A 17693-nucleotide genomic window follows, 5' to 3' on the forward strand; every position below is an offset into this window, starting at 1 on the left:
AAGGATAGACGTAGATGCGAGCGTTCCATGATCTGATCTCACCATCGAATACCACCAGGGCCGAGTGAGCTGATTGGGCACGAAGTGAACAGGAACCTGCCTCGAAGACAGTGTGTTTTCCTACCTTTCACCTACTGTCTCCGCAATGTCGCCGTCAATTGCCCCCTGTAGATAGTACCCGAAATTGTGGCTGAGGCAGCTGAGGTGGCTGCCCAGCGGTCAATGTGGCTTATAAATAATCACGTGATTTATTATCTGTTGTCACGTGTAATACCTCTTCGTAGATTCGAACGGACTACAGAGTAACCTACCTTAGTCCTTCGGCATTTCAGTGTGTTACCATACCGTACCAGAGTTACCGGTGCCCACAGCACTAGGTACCTACCAGATACCTTACCTTATGAATGGCTCAGCAGTATTAGCAGACCCTACCTTAGCGAACAGCAACTGATTCGATTTAAGCCTTTCAAGAGGGTCTCGATTTACTCTATTATTAATAACAACGTGCGACACGAAGGGTGCTCATCCACGCTTCGTAGGTAGGTTCTCTCAAACCCTGGACCTAGTGCATCGCTTGATGATGAGGTGTGGAGAGTTGTAGGGAGTACGCCATACCAAGTTGATGGTACGGTCATACCTACATGGCTGTCTGGGCAGAGGACATGCCATAGAGACTATTGACTAGGACAATGCGATTATGATCAGATCACCAGTGAGGCGAGAAAAAAAGTCTCATTGTCAACCCCTTTATTCGGCATTGCAAAGTGTCCAATTGCCAACTTAGGGTGCGTTCCAACCTAAAAGATCAGGTACCATGGTACACAATGATACTATCAAAGTCAGATCTGGCAGAAGGACAGATGACGCTGGAGATGCTTGACAGTCTAGGTCCCACTTTCAGTAACCAGCACGCACTACGGAGTGTACGGTGCGGGATCAGCAGTACAGGGAGTTTGTAATAGTCTAGTAGTCGACCAAGAGGCATCTCATTGGCTGTCGGTAAGCAATAGGCGAACGCTGCTGTGACTCTGTGAGACTGTGAAGATCCTTGAGAACGCGAAAATACAGAATAATCGCATGGAGACATTGGTGCAAAGCCAGGAACGACTTGTGCTGCCAGTTGTCTGTCTGCCACTATCATGTTCCATGCACCAACTACTACAGAGTACCTCCAGCAGTTTGAAAGAGAGTGGACATCTCCGACACTAAGACTAGAATGGATACCCTGGTGTGACATGGCATATGTTCCTACATTAGACTCGGTCTGCATGAATCACACAAGATGATTACTAATGAAATTATATCGACTTTGCCGCGTCCAGAAGCATTTACATGCTTCCATATCGACCCAGGTAATAGAGAGGAGGTTCGCAATTGTTGCCGACGACAGAAAAGCCGTGCCTCGCAAAGGACAAACTATCGTTCTAACATGTTTCATGTTTTCAGGATGGACCTTTGCAGTGTTAGTCAATAATGGCAGATGGAACTATGGTCAATCAATGGCGGGGGTAACAGGCTTAAAACAAAAACACGGCGCGAGACCGAAGCAAATCAATTCGGTGTTCTCCCCATTTCACAAAACACTAAATAAAAGCCCGTCCATTCGGATTCGATTCCCCTCAGCAGTAAGACGGATAATTTACCCTTTTGATATGGAAAGTTCTGACGGGCTGAGCCTCTTGAGGGGTGAATCTGAGCCGACGGAGAAGCAGGAGCTAAGAAGCACATGCAAGTCGAAAACAACCCCTCAGAGGCAGAAGCCAAAATGAAAGTCTTGGACATTAATTGACAAATAAACTTGAAACCCAGCAGTCCCAGCAGTATGGCCAGGATCGTGTCTCCCGCGCTAATCTTGACGCCGGTGCGTTGAGGTTTAAAGAGGATGTCCAAGGGGGTCGTAAAGCGAAGAATAAGCCAACTATGTTAGCCTGTGAGTCCTGCTAGGCCAGGAAGAAGCCCATAGATTTATCACATATCACCCTGGCCTTTGTACATGGTCTCAGACGGATTATTATTAATAAACCAGAAGGGTACAAGGAGAGTAACGCCGCATACAAGCTATTCCCGCAATGCAAAACAACATATAAACTAGATAAGATACAAAGTTGATGGTATAATACATACCGCTATACTCTGTAGTCCGTTCTCTAGAGTCTACAGGCTATGGCCCGCTATCTGGATTCACAGTGGGTCTGCTGAACAGTGTGCTTCGGCCGTTAAGTCCAAGCATGATCATCAGGATCAAAGTAAACACAAAGCTATTATTGTTTGCCACTCATCCAGTCTAACGAGTGGAAAGGTTGAGCTATTCTTGTCGACAATAATGATAGCAACAAGAAGAATAAGAAGGGAGATTCAAGTAGCTTCCGGCCAGCATGTGGGTTGTGCATATTATTGACTTACTTGGCCCATAGCCAGTGGCGTCAAGTATTTGTGGGGCTTGCAATTTGCATATAACAATGGCATTTCGTCGCTCAGTAGTCAGTTTCTCGCGTAGATAGTTGTTATTATTATGTAGGTCGCAGAATATACTATCTAGGACATGTGTCGAGACTAAGAAGCATAGGGTGCGAGATGGTGGCGATGATAACACACCAGCCACCAAAAATGGAAGTGTTGGAAAGTAGGTAGTCTAAGGATCCGGACCGGCCAGAAATCTAGATCCGCTTTCCGCACCCTTGGGGCGAAGGGGAGAAGAGGAAAAGATCCGGACCGGTTTGAATGGCGAATGACTCCTGAATCCTGACCCATATCTAGATAGATAGTCCAAATACGGAGAAGTGCCATAAATGATAAATCATCCTTGTCGGCCTTGTCCACCTGGCTGTCCGTGCTCATACCGGCTCCCCTTGGAAGTTGTCGCTAAACTGTTGTGGGCAAAAGAAAGTGAGGTGCTAATGGCATACGTAGTAAAAGTAACCTAATAAGGTGGACACTGGATACTTGCGATGAATACTTACTGGTACTACTAGTATTGTGTTGTACTTGTACAGTACCTTCTACGAGTGTACCTAGGTAATTTGGAAGAAAGTCATACATAGCTGTTTATAAGTACTCCATAGTACCTACCTCGTCATTATTTTAGGCCGGTAGTCTGTACTCAGAAGTAGCAGGTGAATAGCATAATAGTATGGACTGCAGTGACACTTCCGCGGGGTTGATTATTCCGGCAGTAGTACAATAACTGAGTCAGAAATGCATCAATCATATCAACATCGACTCTGCCTACTGCGGACAAGTAGTAAGATTGAATTCAGCCTTTTAACTACAAAATAACGCGAACGTAAAATTCTGTCATTTTGAGTTTGTCCTTAGTATGGATACACCTTTAACTCGGGTCTTACGCGGGGCAGAGAAATCACCCCTCTTCCCGTTGGGAGTCAAGTGAAAAGGATGAATGAAAAGGATCTGTTTGATAATCTATAACACTACCACCTTAGGCTTCCCTGAAGTCTGCTGGATGCCTCTTTCTGAGTTCTTCTTTCTGCCTTGCTCCCTTTGCTCTTTGCTCCTTTGCAAAATTGCAAAGCTCTCCACCAGTCGACCTCCCAACTCCCATGGTCGAATACGGTGATTGCACGCTCACAAGTGCTAGTCCTGAATGGTGCTAGATAAAATGATCAATATCGTACCTAAAGTTCTCTGAGTCCCCTTAATCACGCCGAATTCTCGTTCAGAGGTGATCGAGTCACCCACCCGCCCCGCTTGATTTTTACTAGTATTATCATTTTTACTGCGTATTTATTATGCTTTATATTTCCCGGGTTTTGTGCCTTAATTGATCTCATTATTATTATTATTATTAACTCTATTCCCATGCTATAATATTTATTTATTTATTGTTGCTTTTTCGAAATTAAATTTTCGTTCCTAGGGGAAATACAGCGAGGGGGCGCAACTCGTCCACCAACTCAGCCATACCAGCGACAAGCTCTCAAAACAAACGCTTCCTCCGTGTCTCCAGGTATCGGCCGCAGATCATTATCTTTTCGATGTGCACTGTCTCCTTTCCCCTTCAGTGAAATTTGACCGATCTCTGTCTTGCGCCTTTTGCTTTCTCGAAAATCAACCTCACTCTAGATACTCGCCAGTCTAATTCCTTTTCACCAGTGTTCCGCTCCCTCTCTTCTGGAGACGCTAGACGACGACTGCCCGGTTTCCTCATCGGCCATCGACAATCAACCCCGTGTACCTCCCTTCGCCATGGGTCTCTTCAAGCGCAAGGACTCGAAGAACTCTATTCAGAGTGATAAGGATGAGCAGGATTCTTTCGCTTCTGTCAACAGTGCTCGCACGTCGAATGCATCGTTGAGGTCCCCCGGATACAAAGGAAGTGGACTGCCAGCTTCGATCCCAGAGCTTCCAATTGCCAGACCCCCGGATCCGGCATTGGATCCTGCAGCTTACCTTCGAAGCATCCATGCTGTCCGTGAGCGGTCTCGCATCATTTTCGACAAGGCAAAGAAGAACAGACTGAAGCACTTCGATGTCGATATGACCAAATTCAAGGCAACAGCTTCGTATATTGTGTCGATCATCAAAGTACGCGCCTTCTCTGCGTCCTCGAACCATGCGGTGCTTGGGTTATAGCTGACATTGACCTTTCCTCAGAGAGACTATGCGCCGGATTATGCATCCATACCACCCCACGGTCGCTGGCAGCATTTTGACGTTGGCGGGAGGCCCCGTGTGAATCAATTGCTTCAGTCTTGGCCTAGCACAATTGATGCGCAGGAACGGACACGGCGTCTGATTGACCTTTTCGTGGTCTCCGTCCTTCTCGATGCTGGTGCAGGGACAAAGTGGTCGTACAAATCAAAAGAGTCTGGCAAGGTTTATTCTCGCAGCGAGGGATTGGCGGTGGCCACTCTGGAGATGTTCAAGAGCGGCTTGTTCAGTAGTGATCCCACGGAACCATGCCAGGTCGACGGTGCGGGCTTAAAGAAGATCACGGTGGAGGTATTGGCTAGAGGAATGCAGCATTCTGAACATAATCAACTGGCAGGGCTTGAAGGACGTGCTGGACTGCTGATGAGGCTGTCTGAGGCCCTGAACAACCAAGAGTTCTTTGGCGTAGACGCTCGGCCAGGGAACATGCTCGGTAAGTTTTCCCGCTGATCAGATACGTGAGCGAACTATCTGGTAACATTGTGTGCGTCTAGACTACTTGCTTTCCCATCCATCTACGCTTGCCTCGTCTGTACCCATTGTTCCCATCACGACATTGTGGACGGTCCTCATGGATGGATTCGCATCAATTTGGCCGCCTTCGAGAACCCAAGTTGATGGCGTTTCTCTCGGAGATGCTTGGGTCTGCTCAAGCATGCCCCAGTCTCCTCCAGCACAGCCGTGGGAGAGCATCGTACCCTTCCACAAGCTTACGCAATGGCTTTGCTACTCAATCATGGTACCCATGGCCAAGTTGCTGAACATCCACATCGCTGGCAGCGACCTCCTAACTGGACTTCCTGAATATCGAAATGGCGGCCTCCTCATTGACATGGGGTTGTTAGCTCTCAAAGATGCCGACCTGCAGCGCGGCATCGCAGCATACAAACAGAACGCTCAGATCAAGGGCCAGCCAAACGTGGAGGTAGTCCCACTTTTCGCGGCCGATGACGATGTGGTGGTCGAATGGCGTGCCGTTACCGTCGGATTCTTGGATGACCTTCTCATGGAAGTGAACAATCAACTGGGATTGAGAGGCGAGGAACAATTGACCCTTGCACAGATGCTCGAAGCTGGCTCATGGAAGGTACGCTACCTTGAAGTCGTAGTCTCCCCTCGAAATTGATTTTCTAATGAATTCTGTACAGGGCGGCCGTGAAATAGCAGAGGTCTCCCGACCAAACACCAAAGAACCTCCGATTATGATTCTCTCCGATGGCACGGTGTTCTGAGCGCAAGCATACATTTGCGACCCTTCCCATACCCGCCAGCTTCTAGTCTCCACACCTGATGACTTGCGTAGCCTTGACGACTTCTTGATGACCTGACCAGATGCTATATGTCTTCTATCACCCCTTGACTTGTTTGTGCATACGCACTTTGTTATGTGCGTATTAGCTTCGGTGACGCTACCTTACCTATATATATTTCTACTTCTCGTCTAGATACATTTCTGACCATGTTATGATTATGTTCTCTGTGCTCTTTCTTTTCATGGTGGATATGGGTAAAAGCACTGACGATGTTACGGCCTTTGCCTGGTTTTCCTACTCCATCTTCATATTGAAACTGAATTGGACGCTTCAAGAACCATTGCAATGAGCAGTTAGGCGCTCAGAATTCTTGAGATATGCAGAGACAAGGACATCATCAGACTGTCTTTGAATCCACTAGGGTTGTATTGTCTCACTCCTAGATGAGCATTCTGCGGAGGTGAATCGTATAGGTGGAATCTACAATCACTTCACTGGTGATTGGAATCCACTCAAATGATTCATTGGAACAAAGTATTTCTCTTTAATCGAGAGAGCTACAGCCCCCGAGGAAGACAGACTGTACCTTTATGCTGTTCTCTGTTCTCTGTAATGTAGTGCACGTGACCTATTCGGATCATCGTTGACCCAAACGAATGACGCCGATGCAATGACGGAGGCTGGTCATCCCGCCATCTCCATCAGCCAATAATCCCAAGACCCCATTCATTGTCTCGTTCGTCCCGTACACACAAAGTCCATTCGCACATATGTATATGAGGGACCTGCAGAACTTGCACTCCACACGATAGCGCTGCCGTTTCCCCCGTCTTCAAGCAACCTCGATACCCGTAGATTGCGGGGTACTGTTGCCAACCTAGTGCAGCGCAGCGAACGGTTCAAGAATCAAGAATGGATCAACGTAAGAAGAAGAGAAAGGTGCTGTTGATGGGGAAGAGTGGTTCGGGGAAGTCGTCTATGCGTTCCATCATATTCAGCAACTATGTTGCGAAGGATGTACGGCGGCTTGGGGCTACCATTGATGTGGAGCACAGCCATGTCAAGTTCATGGGGAATTTGACTCTCAATCTCTGGGATTGCGGAGGGTGAGTTTGCTGTCTTTCCGAGTTCTTCTTAGAGGTTGGCCTGATAGCTAATGCGCACGTCAACGAGTCAACAGGCAAGATGCGTTCATGGAGACCTACCTCGCCTCGCAACGAGGGAATATCTTTTCTGACGTCGCGGTGCTCATCTATGTGTTCGACATTGAATCGCGGGAGGTCGAACGCGACCTCGACACATACAACGCCATCATCGGTGCCCTGAAAGAGTACAGTCCCAATGCACACGTTTTCTGCCTAGTACACAAAATGGACCTCATCCAGGCCGAGCACCGCCAGCGTATCTACGAGGAACGTTCGGCGCTGATCCGGAGCCGCTCGGAACAGTTCGCAATCGATACCTTTGGCAGCAGCATCTGGGACCAGTCACTCTACAAGGCATGGGCAGGGATCGTCCACAAGCTCATCCCGAACCTGACCGTCATCGAGCGGTTTCTCACCGCGTTCGCGAAGAGAATCGATGCGGAGGAGGTCATCCTCTTCGAGCGCTCGACTTTCCTAACCGTGACCTCTGTCTCATCCGAGATCGGTGACATGAATCCCATCTACGATCGGCACGAGCGCCTCTCAAATATTATGAAGGCTTTCAAGCACTGCGCTGCCCGCAATACGCACACGACACCAGCCACAGCCGGTTTTTTGGTCATGCACACCAAGACCCCGCAATTCAACGTCTTCCTCGGCCGCTTCACGGACAATACATATATCTTCATGGTTGTCCCACCAGGCGAAGCAGCGTACAACTGTGCCGTCCTGAATACCATGTTGGCCCGGGAAGGCTTCTCCAAGGCCGCAGCGGCAGGCTACGGGGATGGGTTCCCGCTCCCAGCATCGGACTCTCCGGAAGCGAGGATGGCCAATGGTGTCACAGCTTGAGCTAGCACGCTCAAGCCACACACAGCCAGAGTGGTTCTGTAGTTTCTGATACGGCAAACGGTGATCTGGCCCAAGTCTGGCTCCGGCCTACGCGCTGCGATGCGAACAATACAGCTACACCTGGTATGCCCAAAAGTACTGGGATGACGGCGTTCCGGTTGAGAGTGATGCGTTTTCTTTTCTGTATAAGATACCCAAATCGTGGCATTTCGTAAGGACAATTGCCAGTGTTCGTCGAATCTAAATCACATCTATCGTCGGACATTATTTGCATATTGGTACAACTTCTCTCTTTAGCCTCCAGATGGAACCAGTCGAATGCTCGGCATACGATCACGCGAGCTCTTGGTCATATAGGCTTGATCGTCATTTGACCCCTGCTGCTTTAGAGGTGGGTCAAATAAACTAGTTGGGAGTATAGTCATTATTGAGGGTGCAGCAGCTGTAGACTGGGAGACAGGCTCTACCTAGGTAGCCACCCGACATATTGGCCTGGGACAGAAAAGAAAGAAAAATGTCTATTTGAGCTAACACGACGCTTGAAATCATTGTACATCGGGCATACGGACAGCGATATCGCCAGACTGCGTAATGTATCGAACCCAAGGAAGGGAGGGATATTGCAACTGCAACAAAAGATTAGATTAGCATTTGATATCTAATTAACGGGGAGTCGTTTCAACTGGACATACCTTGGGCTCTGTGATCTTCAGGTACCGCACTTGGATACCACTAGTGGTGAAGTAGGGAATTTCAAATTTGACGTTGATGGGCCGCTTGGCTTTGCCTTGCCCGGTGCCGCCCATGCTGCCTCCGAAGCCTCCAGTCATGCCTCCGCCGTGCTCGTCGTCGCCCTTGACGGACGGCAGGCCGAGTTCTGCGCGCATGAGGAACTCCTTCCCTCCACCGAATTGCTTGATCTTCCAGATGATCGCTGACTTTTCGGGCGCGTAGTGGACGCTTCCAATGTTGGTGCGGAACCGGGGGGAGTCTGCGTCTTCTGGCACGGGGACAAGGATTTCTACATTGTTTGCAGTGCTGCGACGCTTGAATTGTGCTTTGGCCTTTCGAGGGGAGTCAGTCAAATGCTACTATAAGGCTTTGCGTCTTTGAGTGGAACCCTTACCTTCAACATATATTCCATTCGGGAGCCCGAATGTGATTCGACCAGACACTCTACCCAGATTAGAGGCTTGACCTGCGTGTTGAGACGGTAGCTCATAAGTTCAAACTCTCCGTCCGGCGGAATAAAGCTGATAGTCCGGTCGTTCTCGAATCTGGAAAGTCGGACGCACTGGTGGAATTTGACGTCCTCCATTTCGACCGCCTTGCCTCGTGTAGCGCGGCCAGTTGTTTCAAACATAACCTTGTCGTTGAGGCCTAACCGCAGCTCCGGCATACCACTCAGGTAACACTTCATCTTAATAGCACCCAGAATCTCCGAGCGCAAAACGTTTCCGGACGCTGATACCAGGAGATTGAGAGATTCAACAACATCAAGGAAGACTTCGTTCTTGCGATAGCGAATGCCCTCACTTCGCCAGGAGACGGCGTTTGTGACGGCGATAGGTGGTCGGGCTTGAATCTCAAGCTTGTGTGACTCTTGTGTAATATATCTGCGGTAAGGAAAGGCATATAATCAGTCACTGATCCTGCGCAAATCCACATCTCTGCCCACGGCCACTTACTCTTGCAAGATCTTGCTCTCTGTTGTCTGCGGGTAGCCAAAGTCCATCATCTCGTCCAGCAGCTCGTAAATGATGACGAAGTTGTCGCGAATACTCTCTTCCTCCAGGACCTTGAAATATTCTGTAAAGACTTCCACAATCTTGTGGAGGAAGAGGAGGATCTCGGTGGCATTGGTATTTCTCTTGGTTAGGGCGAGGATGTAGAGATTGCTGTGACGAATGTAGAGGTACTAGAGCGGAGGCACCATGTCTCAGCACTTTTTCACTTGATATAATCATATAAAGATGACACAGCCATATCCGACACTCCCCGTACCTCCTCCACCCAAAGTCGCTGGTTCGAATAGGGGAAAAGGTGCGCTGCGGGGAGCGGGGAATGCTCCGAAGGCCACGCAGTGCAGGTTCGCAGGAGTCTCACATACATTGATTCCTTCATGGGAGAAACATGGAGGGACGGCGGAGCTTTCTTCTTCGGCTTCGCTAAGGAGGATGGGGAACTTCTCGACTGCGGACATGGGAATGTCTCCACGGTAGTTGCGGGCTAAAAGGGTCTACTCGAGCGGTCAGTTTTGCGCGTTCCAGGCCTGTCGAGAAATAAGGATACTAAGGCGCATTGCTCACCTTGCCCTTCAGGTCCAAGAAGAATACAGCGGAAGCCATTGTGCAGGTAGAGAGCGGTAGTGGTTAGGCGATAGTATGAACGCCAATTGTGTCAGGGAATCGATGGGAGCGGGTTTCAACTGTAGAGGCCAGCAAGTCCAATATGCCACATTCTGCTCTCAGGGGTCAAGGTTCGGCAAGAGTACGCTGATAAAGAGCTGGAGCTATAACAGACCAGCCAAGCAGAACAATGAACCCGATGATAGCAGAATCCGAGGGAAAGCGAGTCCAGGAGATCGGTGCAGGATAAAGATGATGCCCATTTGGGGTCGTAGTCCAGCCCGTCAACACCTTAATTTTCAGGAACTCAATCTCAGCCCCACGCCAAGTCCCGAAGAAGCTTAGCGGCCCTCCCGGGGAAAGGGTTTATATTTCGCTGCTTCGGATTTTTCTCTCTACTTTTTCCTTTTTCTTCTCTACGCTCCCAATAGACAGTGCAAGGCAGCACAAATTGCTTCGTGTAATTTCTGCGGCCATTGTAACATTTTGTTCACAATGGTCTGCAGGCCTCCATGGTTGACTTGCGATACAGAGGTGCGAAGACTGAAATCGTAATGAGGGTTCCATAAGAGCTGGCCGGGTATTTTTCTTACTGTTACTCGGGCGGCGTCAGAGGGACCGTACATTCCTTGTGTTCAAATTGATCTTGATGGTTTCCTGGGGTCTTTCGCATAACGAAGTATATTCGACAACGAAGAGCTCTGGTATTTGCAGTGATATAGCACAAGTCGTAATAAAAGTACATATACGGTGGAAGAGGAGAGCCCCCAACACATACAAGGAACATCCGAGACGGAGACAAGAAAGGAAAACAAATGGAAACAACGCCCTGATAATGCTCCTGCGGCCATTTCCCAGTAACGAAATCCCGATTTTAAGCTGTCGTCTTAAGACCTAGAGGTTCTAATACCCGTTCTCGTGCCACCTTGTTGGCGACGTGTCCGCCCTTCTCGAGGGCAATAGCACCGATAATTGCATACATGGTATGGGCAAGCACAAGCTCCATTCCAGAGCTGGCGAGGTTGTTTGGCTGGAAGAAATGACCCGTGTCAGCAAGTACGCGGTCAATTACTCGGAAGGGCGAGGATGAGCAAAAACTGTAAGAGACACCATTCTCACCTTTCGAGGACTCCACCTCAGGACCTTCTGCAACTCGTACTTCTGCGCGAGCTCTGCGAGCTTCGGCTTGCTTGTGAGGAAGCTCTTCGTGCTAGGTGAGAGGTTCTTCAGGCCCTCCAGGGCCGGGTGGGCAAAGGGTTCACGACCGAAGGAATCAGGAGTGGTTGAGCTGCTGGCATTTCCGGGGTTCTGCACTAAAGCCAGAGAGGCCTGTAGTTGTACGATCCGTTTCCCTATTGCAACAGCAGAATTAGTCGCCTGCGAGCTACCGTCTCATCCGACGGATGGGAATCCAGTATGCGCACCTAGGAAGGCCAAGCGATCATTGAAGCCTCTTCGTCCTTGGTCGAAGCTCTTATGTGTCACAGCCAGCCACTTTACTTCCTCTGAGAGAACCTTGTCGCCATCGGCGCCCAGCATGCGAATGTAGAATTGGTCGAGAGTTTTCGGGTCTGAATTGACGGGAAACTCTCGTCTCTTAGAATCGAATCGCAGACTGAAGGGAGCTTTTGCGCTTGGAGGAGTATAGGACCATCGCGGCTTATCAGCAGTGTCGACTGGTGCTTGCTCGGTTGCTGTCGACAGTCCGCGCCTGGCGATGACTGTAGCAGGTCCAACGGTCGTGCTGGGACAAGCGAAGCGACATGCAGAGCAAAGAGCAGTCCTGGCCGCTCGGGCGGATGTCAAAGATGCCATTGTCTTTGCAAAATGAAGTCCCCGGGCTGTGGAAACTGTAAACCGTGGCAATCCACCTGTCCGGTTCTTTTTTTGTAGCGATAATCCAGCAAGAGTCGGAGTTGCAGATGGAAGAATTCGGAGATATGACGCTAGTCCCAAAATGGATAGCGCGGGTAGGTACAGTAAATAGTTATCGGATCTTCAGGTCAAACCACCAAATGCTATCCCAACTTCCTTGCTGCATTCGCATTGTTCGCTTTGATCTATTGTTATGGAAATGTGAACTGATGCAGTTAGACACAAGTTCTCGAATTTGCGCAGCTTCCTCCTGGACGATCGCAGTCGTAAATGAGAAGCTAGCCTGGTTCGACATCGAAGCGGCGGTCCACAAGACGTACCAGTACATCAGTCAAAGGGCTATTGGCATCTCTGAAGACGAGTCTGTGGTTGCGCCGCCGTACTCTCATCGCTCATTTCGACATTTATGAGGCGATTGAAAGTACTGTCTTAATCAAGAAAGCAAACAGACTGCCGAAGAGATCCTTCACTACGACACTGAGGGTCCAATATCAAGCAGTGTGTCCTGCTTCGACAGGCTTGCGTACGTGTCCAAGACTTTGTTCAATCCCATCTTACACATTCAATGGATCTCTTCAGGAAGCAACGTTATTGTTTTCCCAATGTGAGATGACTTGGATCGTTGTTGACCATTAGGCCTTGGCTCCAAATATCTAGCTTAGAATAAGATTGACTCAGGAAGTCCAGCTTCATATGATGACTCTTTCAGACCTTAAGAGTCTCACTGCAAGCCAGATCAGCTTCGGCTTGGAATGCTTCTATTGCTAGATCACAAAATAGTCGAAGAGCTTATAATGGGTATATCATCCCAACCAGTCAATGAGGCCTCCTGGGTCCTATGCGGCGAAGTATCGGGAAATGACGGCGTCAATGTAGGGTGAAAGAGCGGTAAGCACTCAATGAACAAGGAGTACCCTGGTAAGCACTTCAAATTACCGGCGCATCTGATCCAGGTCACACTGCACTCGCAAGTCAAGCAGGGACGTCGGAAGCTGACTCGCAGCCACCCGTGAATTAAACACTTTTCTAGAACATCATTTGCTTGGTCACACTGCGAAGCCAGAATAAGCTTAAAACATTCAGCTTGATCGATGAGCTAGAGCATGTTGTGATCTTTGGTGAATTGACTTGCAGAAGGTAATCCGCAGAACCCCTCAACTGGGCTAGGAGATGTCCTCCTGTAGATGGTTCTTCTCCCAGCGGGTTGCTGAGGAGTAGAGAACCCGGAACCCAGCTCTCCCACACCAACGTTGTGCGACAAGTCCTCTCCTTGAGGGCAGTTCCTTCAGACATCATTCAGCCAGCTATATTGCTAACAGACCGGTGTGCGGGCTACAATTGTAAGACGGCTTCAGTGAAGGCAATGATCCAATTCACCTCTTGTTATTTGAACATAGACTGCTTGATCGCAAGCCCACTTTCTCGCCCACTTTTGCTGATATTTTTTCTGACGGGTGCGACCCCCAGGGAGAATGGAGCTTGTCCACGTGTTCAGATGTAGTGATCATGCTTTGATTCAAGTGTTTTGAGTCGCGCAGAAGGTTCATTTGTACCCCCAGAAACACCGTCATTTCCTAGGCAATTCATTGGAGAGTTCTCATTCTGAGCTTGCTCCAGAGCCAGACAGCGAGATATCGCGGTCATTTAGATATTATGTTAATGATGGGTTGTCGAAAAGGAAGGCCCAGCAGGTGGATTGTTTGCCTCAGACGCTAGCTCCATGATGATCGATCCTGGCAGGCCTAGACTGACTCTACGTTCTCTTGCCCAGTAGAAGTAGGTTCTCAGCCAAGCAGAGTGACCGATCTCGGACCTCCTCAGACATCTGGATAGGGAAACTTCTTCATCGGGGTAAGATGCTTCCAGAAACAAATTTCATCACCCCAGCTTGTTTAATTAAAGCATCGGTGTTGATCTGATTGATAACGTTCGGCTCAAAATGCGTTACTATGCAACAAGCCGCGACGATCAATATCCCCAAATCCGCCGGTGTCACTACCAAGTCGGGATCTGCATCCTGGGGTTGCCATGGTTCGGGACAGCAAGAGTGCGCTCTGACATATGTAATGGCGTTGAGCATCTTCTGGTAGCGCCCAAGCTCCGCAGTTGCTCGCCAGCGGAAGCTATGAGGGACGAAGAAGATGGAATGTAGGCAAGCTGTCTAACAAATTGGGCTCCCTCGGGCCCTTGCAGAGATGAATGAGGAAACTTCTAGACCCCAAGCTCAGGTGAAGGAAGCACGTACATATTCAGTAGAAGTCAGATCCAAGCGGCCTCTTCCCGTAAGTCGGATAACCAGCGAGATGACGGTGTACTACCTAACTTGGTAAGGAGAACACATTCGTAGCCGTCAATGGCCGCTGCAGTATGAAGTATTAAAAAGCGAGACTGGCCTGGTTACCGATGATGAGCTTCAGCAATTCTCAAGTGGGCCAAGTCCAGTCGAAGGAAGTCCTCATATAACATAAGCTCTGAGAAAGACCTTCCTCCTCAGTCCTGTTCCGTCAAATAGCTTCCTGTTGCCTATTCCAAGCTTCACACCACCAAGCGGAGATCCCTACTCGTCCTCAAAGATGGCGGCTCAGCAGAATCCCGGTAACACCCTCCTTGCGAATTCCGACCCTTTCGCGAAATGGGGCTTCCAGAATAATCATGAGAGCGCTGCGAGATACTGGATGGGCAGCTTTTCTGTTCAAGATCCACCATCACCGAGACCGTTTCCGCCCAATCCTCCTCCAAGTCCTGCGTGAGTTCGTGAGTTGGCTTGGCTGTCGACCTTAAGTCTGAGATGATATACAACAATAGGTAAGCCAACCAGGCCTCGAAATTCCTTTCATAGCTTTCCATGCAATGGAGATAAGTATTAGCTCGAACGGCAAAGGCTGACATGATCTCAAGAATTTCCGAAGCAATTCATCATAATCCCATGAGCGGAAACGAAGAAGGCAATGCGAGGATACATTGGGAAGGATCCTTATTTTAACTTAGGCTTGCACGATGATGTGCGCTATCCATAGATTGTTACTTGAGGAGCGTTGATCAGAGAGAAAAATAGAGACTGCAGGTTATATTCCATACCATTCTGATCACCATGGACGCCATGACCTGTAGTCAAATTAGTCGGCCGTCGAATATATCACCAATTTTCTGATGATCAGAGCCTGTTGATCCCATTGATGCTAGGCACAGTCCGGTCATCACATAGCAGAATCGCTTATCTCTGAGAGATCCTACATCGGTATTTTCCTCAAGTTCTCCCATGTGGTGTAGCAGGCACGTAGGGGATAGTAGACCAAAAGAATATCTCAGATATCAGTAATCATTTGAGCAGTATAAAGTATATTGTATGGGAAAACAATTTTTCAGAAAAACAACAAACCAAAGGTATGTAATACAGTAATAATCACAGCAAAGCAAGAGTGAGCGCGCTAACCACAGTCAGGCCCACCACGGTCCAACCAGACTTGATAACCTGCTGGTTGGAAATTCCACGTCCAAGATCCCAGACCAAGTGACGCACGCCGTTCAAGCAGTGGTAGACGAAAGGGAAGGCAGCGGTACCCTTGATGAAAACCTTGGCAGCAATGGGTAGAGCGCCAAAAGCGGCAGCGATAGAGGCCGATTCGAGGTGCCAACCGAACAGAGGCGCGGCGAGGTATGCGGTTGCGAAAAGGTACAAGGAGCCAGAAAGAGCAATGCCGGTGATACGGTGAGCGCTAGAGCCAATCCAGGTGATCTGGGGACGGTAGATGGAGAGGTGAGGGGAAACGGGGCGGTTCAAGCGCTGTTGGGCGAGGATCTTGGAGGCGTCGGCTTGGGATGTGGTGGAAGCAGCGTGTCTGGTCATCCGCATCAGCATTCGTCCATTCCACTCCCATGATGTTCCTTCCGTTGTAACGCGTTGATGCCCCGAAACTGTATACCAGAGTGTCGCATGACGTAGCGGCCAGTGTCGCCAATGTGGACCGACGGAGGTATTGGTGCGGAACAACGCGAAAAGCACAAGATGAACAGCGACGGCGTGGGCTGGCTCACCTCTTCTGTACATTCCTTCCCATAGCAACAGCGGCAGGAGAGGCAGAGTTCATCAAAGACCACCGCATGGCGTAGGGCTGCTGGACGGCAACTGCAGGATGGTTAGAGAGTCTCGACTACCGAGCCAAATAATGGGTGAACATACGCCGCCGCAGCGATTGCTGAGCAACCTTCTGAGAGATCATAGTGAAGCAAAGGTCTCAATTCAGGAATGCAAATGATCTAACCCAGGCAAGACGCTGGCCGTCGTCGTCGTCTAGAAGAACCTCTCGATCTTGAGGGTCGGACCTTCTCGTAGCGGTTCGGAATCACGGGATAGTCAACCTCGGGCAAGCGTCAAGTCACGGGATTCGACCATACTGCGCCCATTCCAGCCAATCATTCCGACCGTATTACCACACGGAAGATTCTTCTTCCATTCCACCACCGCTCGCAGTTTCCGTGCTTCCCTTTTGTGTGCGATTTTCCCATCCTCCTCTCTTCCTTTTCTTCTTCTTCTTTAAGGGTCTCAGCCCACGTCGTCTACCGTCTGGAATGATGTTGACGTGCCAAGCTGAATCTCACAGGTTTCGGCATTCTGTCGCGACCGCAGAGGTTATTTACGAGATACCTGAGAAGGAGATGTTTGTCCCGTCGTTAATCGCCCATTCTTCTCTGCCCATGAGACGAACGGGTTTCATATCAGGGTTACATAATACTGTCGCGTAGTCTTAGAGTTTAAGCCGATTCTCAGTAAGCCTGCAGTGATACTGGCAGGCCTTCCCAAGTCAATTCAGCATATATGTCTACAGTATCTTAGCAGCTGTATCCCTCAGCTGTCAGAACCGATGAGCAAGCATCTGGCTGAAATACAGACATGACCTGATCCGATTTTGCATGATGAACTCCCCAAGGCGTTCATGCCCCATGCTCCCTTCGTCAGAATGCCTGTCTCTAAGTTCGTTTGGATGCTTCCAAATACCGATATGAAGATCGTTAAAGCACAACATCAGCCAACTGGCTCCTAGATTCTGTTCACTATTATCAAGCCCAAACTAGGGAAGATCAACCGCCGTGCGTTTAGAACAGCACATCATTTACAAGACATGTACTGGCTTGGGCACAACTTGCAAAGCTTCTGGCCGGGGATCAATCTAGCTGGCTATCTGAGGAGAAACACCCGATTCAAGTCGACAAGATGCAAGTTGCAGACTCAACGCGAGTCAAGCGCAGGATTCGGTCCATGTCATTGTGCCTATTCAACGCCAATTGGGAAATTTTCACAGCATGATTCGTTCATCTGGCCTTCAATCTTTAGGTGCTTATATTCCTCTGTTCTATGAGGTAGATGAGATGACAGACCGCTATCCGAGGGATAAGGCTAAAGAAAGTCGTGGTCTTGAGCATCTTCCATGTTGAGTAACGTCGCGAATGATGCTACTTGGTAGTTGAGCGATTTCCCCGGTTACTTTTGTCCTGCCCTTTCTACGCGAGTCCTGAAAGGGTGGCTAGCCCTCAGAGCTTACTCTCATCTACAA

The 17693-nt window shown here is 49.2% G+C and overlaps 5 protein-coding genes across 5 annotated transcripts; 2 read left to right on the forward strand and 3 right to left on the reverse strand.

Moving 5' to 3' along the window:
* Positions 1-4203: 4203 nt before the first annotated feature.
* ALT_6779 (URC4/urg3 family protein) lies at positions 4204-5900 on the forward strand (the record flags this gene model as incomplete). The annotated part of the gene is made up of 4 exons (XM_033561014.2): positions 4204-4542; positions 4612-5101; positions 5163-5755; positions 5817-5900. The coding sequence occupies 4 exons, from the start codon at positions 4204-4206 to the stop codon at positions 5898-5900; spliced, it is 1506 nt and encodes a 501-aa protein (XP_033416905.1).
* A 933-nt stretch (positions 5901-6833) lies between these two features.
* On the forward strand, positions 6834-7918 carry ALT_6780 (Rag GTPase GTR1; the record flags this gene model as incomplete). Its single annotated transcript, XM_033561013.2, has 2 exons — positions 6834-7027; positions 7102-7918. 2 exons carry the CDS (start codon positions 6834-6836, stop codon positions 7916-7918), a joined length of 1011 nt encoding a protein of 336 aa, XP_033416904.1.
* A 545-nt stretch (positions 7919-8463) lies between these two features.
* ALT_6781 (AP-1 complex subunit mu) lies at positions 8464-10266 on the reverse strand (the record flags this gene model as incomplete). The annotated part of the gene is made up of 6 exons (XM_033561012.2): positions 8464-8544; positions 8611-8982; positions 9045-9534; positions 9607-9836; positions 10029-10157; positions 10228-10266. The coding sequence occupies 6 exons, from the start codon at positions 10264-10266 to the stop codon at positions 8464-8466; spliced, it is 1341 nt and encodes a 446-aa protein (XP_033416903.1).
* An 874-nt stretch (positions 10267-11140) lies between these two features.
* ALT_6782 (mitochondrial 54S ribosomal protein mL57) lies at positions 11141-12081 on the reverse strand (the record flags this gene model as incomplete). The annotated part of the gene is made up of 3 exons (XM_033561011.1): positions 11141-11296; positions 11386-11618; positions 11691-12081. The coding sequence occupies 3 exons, from the start codon at positions 12079-12081 to the stop codon at positions 11141-11143; spliced, it is 780 nt and encodes a 259-aa protein (XP_033416902.1).
* A 3463-nt stretch (positions 12082-15544) lies between these two features.
* ALT_6783 (succinate dehydrogenase cytochrome b subunit) lies at positions 15545-16361 on the reverse strand (the record flags this gene model as incomplete). The annotated part of the gene is made up of 3 exons (XM_033561010.1): positions 15545-15980; positions 16177-16267; positions 16322-16361. 3 exons carry the CDS (start codon positions 16359-16361, stop codon positions 15545-15547), a joined length of 567 nt encoding a protein of 188 aa, XP_033416901.1.
* Positions 16362-17693: the final 1332 nt, after the last annotated feature.

The sequence above is a fragment of the Aspergillus lentulus genome, assembly GCF_001445615.1.
Source record: "Aspergillus lentulus DNA, contig: Alt12, strain: IFM 54703, whole genome shotgun sequence".
NCBI classification, from domain to species: Eukaryota; Fungi; Ascomycota; class Eurotiomycetes; order Eurotiales; family Aspergillaceae; genus Aspergillus; species Aspergillus lentulus.